At 42.4% G+C, this 10,084-nt stretch overlaps 1 protein-coding gene across 3 annotated transcripts; it reads right to left on the bottom strand.

The window, feature by feature from the left end:
- Window positions 1-476: 476 nt before the first annotated feature.
- Window positions 477-5,425, bottom strand: LOC115674836 (quinolinate phosphoribosyltransferase [decarboxylating] 1a). Of its 3 annotated transcripts, none has more exons than XM_030597385.2 (10): window positions 5,213-5,424; window positions 4,962-5,131; window positions 4,373-4,506; window positions 4,178-4,241; window positions 3,990-4,072; window positions 3,702-3,785; window positions 3,460-3,612; window positions 3,118-3,294; window positions 2,460-2,527; window positions 477-825 (listed from the first exon to the last, which is right to left on the bottom strand). In XM_030597385.2, the coding sequence occupies exons 1-10, from the start codon at window positions 5,278-5,280 to the stop codon at window positions 729-731; spliced, it is 1,098 nt and encodes a 365-aa protein (XP_030453245.1). In that variant the 5' UTR covers window positions 5,281-5,424; the 3' UTR covers window positions 477-728. The 3 variants fall into 3 exon arrangements, with proteins under 3 accessions (XP_030453245.1, XP_056164705.1, XP_056164706.1); XM_056308731.1 differs by having other exon boundaries at window positions 745-2,360; window positions 5,213-5,423; XM_056308730.1 differs by lacking the exon at window positions 3,702-3,785 and having other exon boundaries at window positions 5,213-5,425.
- Window positions 5,426-10,084: the final 4,659 nt, after the last annotated feature.

The following is a 10,084-nucleotide window of genomic DNA, read 5'->3' as shown; positions in this document are numbered from 1 at the left end:
ATCAAAAGATAATCGTACTTCTATTAATCTAAATCTCGTTCCTAATCTATTATATAGATAAAATTTACAAGCTTGTGCATTGCGTTTTAATTAAAATTTTAAATTAGGATATTAAAAATTGTACGAATATCAACCCAATACAACTTTAAATGAGATTCTACTTTTATCTGAAGCTAAAAAAATACTTAAATGAAACTATCATACTAATTTTAAAGACCAAAAAGGTAAAAAAAAAAGTAGAAAAAAGATAGGATATTTTTCGATGATTTATAAAATAGATTATGATGAAAACGTATCTTAGAATCTGGCAAATAGACTAGGAATCGAAAGACCAATTTGACTCTGTTATCAAAAGTTGAGGGACTGAATTAAATAAATTAAAAATTTAGGAATTATATTGAACATTCGAGAATAGTTCAAGGAAAATATTGAATAAATTAAAATTTTAAGGATGACGTTGCAAATTGAACCAAAAGTTTGAGGACTATTAATGTCATTTTGATAGATTGGTGAACTTATATATTTCATCCCCCACTCGTTAATTGAACTTTAATTAACTTTCCGCCTTCCGATTTCTGCCCCAACAACTTTATTGGCAGTCATCAATGGAAAAAAGCCGAAAGAAAAGTGGTCTAGTAGGAATTAGGAAGCACATCACATCTCACGGAAAAGAAAGATCATCCATTTCTGGGCAGATTCCTTATAGGAATGAGGTATAGAGCGACGAGTCACGCTCTCTTCGTACGCCTTCCGACTTCGAGAGCCAAGTCCGTATCGATCTTCAGGGAGATGTCGAGCGCTTTAACAGAATGCGTGAGGGCACCACTGCAAAAAATAACAAAAAGTCATCCAGGGGAAAAGTTGGTGCCCACGAGTCATCCCACATGCCAGCATGGTTGTCTAACTTTCTTCACCACGAAGAAAGACATCATCTGCCCGCAAAACTTGTCAAAAGCGAACCATATATAGCTGTCTGCCAGATGGGATACGAAAACTAGCTGTTTCTCGGTGCAATTCTTACTTAGAACATACGTTAGAGTTAGCGAATCTAACTATTACAAGTTCAAATAGCAGGATTTAACTTTATCAGAAGAATAAGCCCTCCCTAACCAATACAACTAGCATTGCCAGAATGGTGCACTGCACAGATCTTATGAGTTACCAAAACCAGCAACTGCCATTAAACCCTGAACACGGTACAAAGTGAGTATGGTCCTATCTCATCTTCTCCATCCAGAGTCGCATATGACAAAAAGACTAGAACATTTGGAAGAAACGATAATCGCAAAATAGTTACCCATGAATGAAGAAGATCAAATCAGGCTTCTCAATTACTTGACAAACAAATAAGAACACCTTAACTGCTGACAAGGGAACAAAGCATCCCCCTCACAGAGCAAATAGATTCCGCATAATTTAAACCCTCAGACTCCTCTCTATTGTCTGCTTCACCACTAAGAAAAAATGGGAACAGTGATCCACTTAATTCAACCGGTGAAACTCCTCACACTCACTTGATTGTGATCGGAACCTGTGATGTTTGGAACATCTGAATGTTTATTTTGTATTGGACAGAACCTCTTCTGTTTTGGGGATTGATTGGTATTCGTGCTTGGATGGCGGCTCAAGATCAGCCTTATGAAAAACTTATATTCCCTGAGGAGGTTCTACCCCATGGAGGCACTCTTTAATGGAACTTTAGCTTTAGCTGGTCGATTCTTTTGGCGAAGTATCAACACTACATTAGAATTAAGGGAACGAGATTCCGACATGAGAAGAGCTATTCTTTTCTGAATTTAGCATAAAGAAGGAACATGGACAAAGACATCAACTGTTTAGGCTTTTTCGCAAAGAAAAGTAACTATAGGAATTTTACATTCTTTTCACTAATCAAAAGAACATAACGTTTATTACCCAGCCAAAATAAGAAAAACGAAAATCATGTTTTATCCTTTAACGCAGACAAATTGGTCAATGCAAAGTCTTCTGCTAATGAATAAAAAGTGCATATTCAAATTCTTAAAATTGAAACCTGTCAATTGTCACCTATCACCAAGGGGGTTCCTACAGCTACGAAGGGTTTTACAGTTGCCACTGACCAGCAGCCGCCACTATTTGGCCAGCCTGCTGTGGCCAACAGAAGCACCTCCAACAGTTGGTTATTGTCACTGCCACTACAGTCGCTTACTTGTTCATGAACCGCGACTCTGACAATTTAGCAAGAAAATCCTTCATAGTGAGCACCAAACATGGAATGTCATTATCCAAGTTGTTTTCCTGAAAATGGATTCTGCTACAAACTTCTTTTCTGGATGAAAAGTTGCTTATTTGAAACAAACACACTTGAGTTCTTCTACAGGCTACAGATTCATGGAGATTTGTTACCAGAATTCGACATTTATCAAAACAAGTCCTATAAAAATTGCTGAGGGCCATGAATAGAGTCAAAAACAAATTACCTTGAGATATATGTCACACCGGTTTGTCCAATTTTATGCACTGTTTCAAGAGTAACATTTCCAGATGCCTGCCATAGCAAAGTACTACTGTCAGGTTTAAATCAGTTCACTCGGAATGCCACACTACATCAGAATCATCTGCGAAGCCCATATTACCCATTAATACGACATTATAACAAGACAGGTTATCGTGGCTACTGTGGAAAATGAGCACCTAAAATTTGCCAAGAAACAAATTGATTTAAAATAGAAGCAATTTCAGCTGACTTCACCTGACTACACGGGCTTACTTAAAGATGCAACATTGCTACATTGAAATCTACGCAAGCCCAATGCAAAGTTGCAGGTACGAGATTTGATGGGTACTAGAAGACAGTAATGCATGGTTTTGTTATGAATAAGAAGCTGGGAATACTACCTAAGAAAGACAATGTCATTAAAATGATCTCACATGTCAATCAATTTCCATCCACATTGAATACCTGGTACCTTAATTTTCTTCACATCACTTTTCTAACAGATGCAGAATAAAGAGGGAAAGCAGAGACAACAACTCTGTAACTGCAGCACCCAACTAAACAACTCAATGCATAAGCCAACTAAAGAGTGAGATAACTACAATTGATGATTATAGCATCACAGAATTTCTAAAACGTACTTCTGTCTCAAACTTCCCATTGATCAATCCCACAGCCTCTTGAAGCATAGAAACATCAACATCACCATTTGATAAGGGTATGACCATATTATCCAGCATTATCCGAGTCAATGAGGTATTGGTCTCAGATGCATAGTTTAATACTTCCTTAACTTCCTCCAGTGTCCTTGTCTCAACCTGAGAGAGAGAGAGAGAGAGAGAGAGAGAGAGAGATGATGATGTTGTAAACATCCTGAGTTACAAATTTCAAATCGAAAAGACCAGGGCCAAAGACAGCTTATTTTACTGGTCATGAGGCCAACAGGTTGAACATTCAAAAAGTAAAGTGCCAAATTCAAGTACCTCGACCTCCATTTGGAGGTTTCTTTGTTCCAAATACACGTCAACAGATCTAATGGCATTTGTGACACCCCCAGCTATAGATATATGATTGTCCTTTATCATAACCATATCAAATAAACCCATCCTGTGATTTTTCCCTCCACCAATGAGAACCTATAGAAAGATACATCACAAGGTCAACTGATGAACTTGAATATGAGACAAAGGAAGCAGGAGCTGTAAGTCCAGGAAGTAGTATAGACCGCCCACTTATCCACCAAACGCAAAACTGGAGCAGTTTTCCTTGTCTCTAGAATGCGTGCTGGGTGTGCGGCATCTGCCATTGCCTGCAGAAATAATCAACCACGTCTCATCTCACCTTTAACCAGAGTGGCAACTAAGGAACTGATTACAAGCAAGTTCTAGCTCTGTAATGGAGCATACCCTAGATTACACTTCCAGAATCATTTGCAAGGACAGTTAAAAGTTCTGGTTGCAACATCAAAGCATTATTCCATTCATTTCTACCTTCTTCAGGAAAATGAAAGTACCTTAGTTAGAGTTGCAATGCCACTCATTCTTTGCATAAAATTCAGCACTACCCTTTCAGCTACAACAACACTGTATGCTCGTCCTGCATATCCAAGCTCTTAATGGGAAGAACAAACTTGCTAAAATTGAAGTGCAAATTAAAAGTCTGTATACTTATATAATGCCGATATCAACATTGTGTATCTACCAGAAACTCTTCCAAACTGAAGACCCTTATGTATATAATCTCCATCCTTCTTAGACCAGTCTACCTGCATCATATTGAACATGAACAATCCATTGCACACAAAGAAATGAGAAGCTCCATAACATGAGAGAGAGAGAGAGAGAGAGAGAGAGAGAGAGAGAGAGAGAGAGAGAGAGAGAGAGAGAGAGGAAATACCGTGAGAGAAGGATCAACCTCATGGAATACCATCTCCGCAAGAGCAATTCCTGCCACAACACCATCCTCTTTCGCCAAGAAATGGGCCTCCACTTCCACGTCCGCAGGGATAGTGGCCATACAAGTCACATCTCCTAAAATTCCATGAATTATGCAACCCATGAGACGCCCAAGGTGAAAACAGAGTGAATGGATCACTAAATCCCCAAGCTTTATTAGGAACTGATGATCACCACAGTCACACACCGGAAAAAACAAAACATTGCAACGACACTAGCACATGTCATAATAATAAGCCTTTTAATCGCGTCCAGGTACATTCACACACTCCGAGTTCTTAACTACCTCCAGAGCAGCAGCATCCATGTCACCGCGGAAGCATAAATTCGCCAACAAACTTCAAGTAAATGATCTACGAATGCACAGATTCCCAATACAATTCGTCACTGGGTGTCGGCCCATTCACTATCTAATACACGAAAACGCCACGCTATGACCCTTGCACCCAATACTTTCTCAACAAAACGAGGAACAGCAATCACAGCAACGCAGCAAAATCGAAAGAGAACTAGGGAGGCTCATGCCAAACCTCGATCCCCAGCGTCCTCGGCCAGGGCGAGCTTGATCACGCCCTTCAGATCATACGTCGGGTGCGAAGGCGGTTTCACGGCCATCCTCTCGAAAGACAGCGCGGGGCTGTCCGTCGCAGCCGCGGACATCCTCACAACCCGCCCGCGAGAGATCGCGGAACAGCGAAGGCTGTCGAACGAACGACAGCAGCATCATTCTCCACCCGAAGCCCAAAAAGAAAGAGCGAGAAAGAAGCCCAAAAACTCGAACCTTTGAGACGGAGCCGCGCGCAAGCGATGCGAGATCGGGGAAGAAGACAGCGAGACAGTCCCCGACATCAAAACGACCGGCTCCTCGTTTCCGGTCAAGGATTCCTCCTCGTGTTCCGGTGAGCCGCGATGGAGAGAGAGTCGAACGAAGGCGCGCCACGGAAGAAACCGTCCGGATGAAGGAGCTGAGAATCAGCAAGGCTCCATAGCCCAAATAGAGAGAAAACAGATAAGAACTTTGCAACTTTGCACAGAGAGAGAGAGAGTGGGGGAAGTAGCAGGGCGGTGACTGCGATGATGTTCTTGGGTGTGCAAGAGAGAGAAGCTTTACCAGACAAACCGCCTGAATATGGGCCAATTCATGGTGTCCCGTCCACCATGCCCGTTCTTGAGGCCCATTGGGCCTCTCTCTCTGGGCCTTGCGGCAATCCATCTTCGGACATTTGGGCCGGCCCGTTTGGCTTTGTAGTGACCAAAAAAAAATTAAATTTAGGCAGGGATAAGTGCACTACAAGTCCTAAAACTTGTCACAAAAATGCATTTGAGTCCTAAAACTTGTCAAAATGGTTCATTTGAGTCCTAAAGTTAACACCGTTAGATTTACTAACGGAAAACGCTGATGTGTCATTTTTAATTATTTTTCTTGAGACACGTGGCGCCACGTCAGCAAAAATAAAAATAGAAAAAGCTGTAAAAAAAACAGAAAAAAACCAAAAAAAGGAAAAAAAATAGAACCGGCAGAGGTCGCCTGGGCCTTCCCGAAGGCCGGCGACCCTCGACGGCCCCGGGCGAGTCCCCGGCGAGGGCCGGCGACCCTCGCTCAGATCTGGGGCGAGGGTCGCGCCCTCCCCCAGATCGAGGGTCGCCGGCCCTCGCCGGGGACTCGCCCGGGGCCGGCGAGGGTCGCCGGGCTTCGGGAAGGCCCAGGCGACCTCCGCCGGTCCTTCCCGGTGGCTGTGGCGGCGGCCACCGCCGGTTCTGTTTTTTTTTTTTTTTTTTTACAGCTTTTTCTATTTTTATTTTTATTTTTATTTTTGCTGACGTGGCGCCACGTGTCTCAAGAAAAATAATTAAAACTGACACGTCAGTGCTACATCAGCGTTTTCCGTTAATAAATCTAACAGTGTTAATTTTAGGACTCAAATGAACAATTTTGACAAGTTTTAGGACTCAAATGAACTTTTTGCAAGTTTTAGGACTCAAATGAACTTTTTGCAAGTTTTAGAACTCAAATGCACTTTTGTGACAAGTTTTAGGACTTGTGGTGCACTTGTCCCAATTTAGGCACGGAGAGGGGGATGAGGATCGATGTTCGGCCCAGTACGGTACAGCTTTTTTTTCGCAACAAAAGGCGTTTGCTGCTCTCATAAAGTGGTTGGCCGGACGCCTTACGGCTGCAACGCCCTCCCCCGAACTCGGGCAGCTTTTAGGAAGCTGCGTCGTGTGGTTTTTGGGTTTTTACGGCGTAAAGCGTGTGTTGCCGAACATGTAAAAATGTGACAAGTCGGAGGCTCGGTTACGGTGCAAAGAAAGCTATGGCAAGCATATTGGTATGATTGGGTATCGCGTAGTTGTTGTTGTTGCATGTGTTTAAAATTTACAGAATCTCGAACATAGACGAGACGGCTTCCTAAATGCCGGTATAATAGCAGGCTTAATCTGTGCCAAACTCTATCGGATAATTTGACACGAATGTAACTTAAATAAGCATATTTGTAACTCTCCAAAAAGCTGAGACTTTCGTTAGTACACTGTCAAATCAAAGTGAATGTTAATATTGACTCTTAAAAACGAAGGTCGGCTCCCGACAGACAAACCTTTCAGATTAGGGAAAATGACACAAATAGTCCCTGAACTTTAACCCAATGTAAAATTTGGTCCCTGAATTTTTGATTTGTTCAATGTGGTCCCTGAACTTTTAATATGTATTCAATTTAGTCCTTGAACTATTTGAAAATGTTCAATATAGTCCTTCCATTAATTCAAGTGCAGGGACTATATTGAACATTTTCATATAGTTCGGGGACTAAATTGAACACATATTAAAAGTTCAGAGACCATATTGAATAAATTAAAAGTTCAGGGATCAAATTGAACATTATGTTAAAGTTCAGGAACTATATTGAACAAATTAAAAGTTCAGGGATCAAATTGCACATTAAGTCAAAGTTCAGGGACTATTTGTGTCATTATCCCTTCAGATTAGTATCTCCCATTAATGATAAAAGTCGACTTCGACGAAAATTGACATGCGGTGAAAACAACGCGGCATCCATTTGTCGATCAAAAGTAACGAAGACAAAAATGCTAGAATTGCCGGACCTTTGTTTTTATTAGGACCCCCGAAAACTTTCTCCGTTGGCACTTCACGAGCCGGAACGGAAACTCGCAATTCGCGCTCGGGGGTCGTATATACTAACCCAGCGAAACCCCTCCGCCGATTCGCGTGGGCCCCACGCGGGACCCATCTGATCCGACGGGCCGCCATCGGGTCGGGGCCCGTGCGCGCGCGGGGGTGCATCCCGTTCGCTCGCTCGCCCGAGGTTTTATCCTCGCCCGAATCGGTGGGGGATTCTCTGCGGAACAAAACAAAACTGTTCCATTCACCCCCACCCCCACCTCCCCGCGATCAAATGAAAAGGGATGGCCGTGCGCGCGCCACCCGCCCGTCAACGGAAAAAAACAGCCCGCGCGAAAACGGTTTGTCGTTGGGCAAAACGACACAGCACCCATCCCGCCAATCCTCGTCGGTGACAAGTTGGAAATGGTCGGACGGCCCCAGATCGTCCTCGGTTCTTCCTGCGCTCCCCCTCCTTTTCAGATATCGAAACGACAGGTGGTGGGGGAGATCGCGTCGGTCGCTCGTGATTTCTTCGCTCTGCCCCTTTGCCTTTTGGACCGTTCGAAAAGGACGAGGGGGCATCATGCGAAAGTCCCACCGCCACTGATTGTCCATGTCGAGCCGGAAAAAGCGTCCCGTCGTCCCCCTTCAGCCAATGGAAGAGCGCCTCCGCTCCCGGAACTTTCGTCGATTGTTCAAATTCGGATCCTTTTTACGTGTTCAATTCAGTCCCGTAACGTAATCGACTTACTTTAATTAATGAAGGAGGGCCGGCACTTATCTCGACTTAAGTGTTACCTGGATTGCCCGGCACTTATTTCGACTTGGCATTATCCTCTCTTGGATAGTGCTAGAAAGTTAAACAAAAAAAATTAAGGCAACAACTTGAACAAAAATGTCGTTCGATTCGTCGATCCTCAAGAAAAGACATAAGCAATCCGCTGTTGAGTGAGACATGGAAAATTCATGGAAAGTTACAATCCTTACCGCATAATAGTGTGCTTACATGTCTTCATTGATGTTTTTTGATCGAAAGACCGAGCTGATAAGTTGAGAGAGACCACATATATATAAAAAGCATTTACGACCCATAGTAGAGCGATGTTGGATAATATTTTCAACACCCCCTCTCACGTGCATGTCGGATTACGAGTGGCCCGTAGAATTTTTTAGCACGGCATGTGAAATTCGTCTGATGGCGATGGAGACACAATTGCAAAAGAGATAACATTGATTCTGATACCATGTTAGAAAATCTAATCCAAAATCTTAAACTGATAGGTGAAGGGAGACCATATGAATATAAAGACAAATAGATAGGTAGCATGAAAAGAAAAGAAACCTAGCTACGTGTCGTCCAGCTTCAAACGGTTCATTTTGGTCCCTGTTGACGGCGGATTCGACCGGATCGCCGATGATTTGTTGCGAGCTTACAACAACGTGATCTGTGAGGTGATGGAGCGGATTTAGTGGGACACGAGCCTCTTCGCTCGCGTCAATTGTAACTACGAGTTTCGTAGTAGCGATTTGGGAATGTTTTTCGGGCTCTCTCAGACTTCCATATGGGGATCTCTCCTTTGCTTATTGTGTTCTTCGCGGTGCATTTCGGGCAATGTATCGATGAATTTGTCATTGGATAAATAATGTTCATTTTAAGCGATCCTATCGCCGCTGCATCATAGGACATTGGAATAAGATCGCGATCGATGCTTTTGGCGTACAAGCCAAACCTATATCATGGACAAATTAGGATTTTCCGAGATCAAGAAGCAACCAGGAGATTCAAGCTTATGACTAATGGCGGCTCCTTACCAATTGAAAGTAACTCCTAACCAACTTGGTCAGTCACCTCGATGGTTTTGAGACTTGTCACTTTTCACCATTCTTCATGGATTTGTCTCGTCTAAGACGTCCGGAACTTCTATAAAATTTTCACTCATGAGTAGTGAGTCCGCATGTCATGCTTTTATCATCTCACTAGATTTCATGAGAAGACTTCCTGAGAAAACAATATATTCTTTATGATTTTTGCTTGTTACAGTTTTGATTTTAAAAAGATGAAAGTACACATTTTAGCATATCAATGGGATAATTTTTTTTAATCATGTTACCATATCAATTGGGTGGTTAGTTGTTACGTTTCCACACTCGAAAATAACCTTTTGGAATCAAGTTTTCCACCCGGCAATCCAGATTTATCTTTCGATTTAATTCGAAAATGCAAAAATCGAAAAGAATAACAGAAATGAAATTTCGAAAAACTGTCCCGTAGTCTATGGCTACAGTCTACCATCCCCTAGGTTAGGGGTAAGCTACTGTAATTTAAATGCCTAAATAGTTCTATGGGTCGCCATCAATCATTTCTTAAGTTGATGGGAAATTTAAAATTGTAGGTGTTAGGAGGAAGTCAAATCACCTAAATATGGGATAACTTTTCGAAACAAAAAATTCGAATTACGTCAATATCGGTCGTGTCCTGTAAGATGACCGGCGTTTACGTTAGTGATTTCCGATCAAGATTGATCGGATGGA

Source organism: Syzygium oleosum, unplaced genomic scaffold (genome assembly GCF_021117445.2).
Source record: "Syzygium oleosum isolate NSW1041296 unplaced genomic scaffold, Sole_v2.1 Sole_v2.02, whole genome shotgun sequence".
Classification (NCBI taxonomy): Eukaryota; Viridiplantae; Streptophyta; class Magnoliopsida; order Myrtales; family Myrtaceae; genus Syzygium; species Syzygium oleosum.
Note: the sequence above shows the minus strand (reverse complement) of the source record. Positions and strands in the feature narration are given on the sequence as shown.

Bases quoted from the DNA above. Each gene is read 5' to 3' on its own strand.
- LOC115674836 (XM_030597385.2), bottom strand. From the start codon at position 5,280: ATGTCGGGGACTGTCTCGCTGTCTTCTTCCCCGATCTCGCATCGCTTG. The intron at 4,242-4,372 runs GTATTTCCTCTC...AATATGATGCAG, and splicing joins AGGTTGATCCTTCTCTCACG to GTAGACTGGTCTAAGAAGGA. The intron at 2,528-3,117 runs GTACGTTTTAGA...TTGCTATGGCAG, and splicing joins ATGGGAAGTTTGAGACAGAA to GCATCTGGAAATGTTACTCT.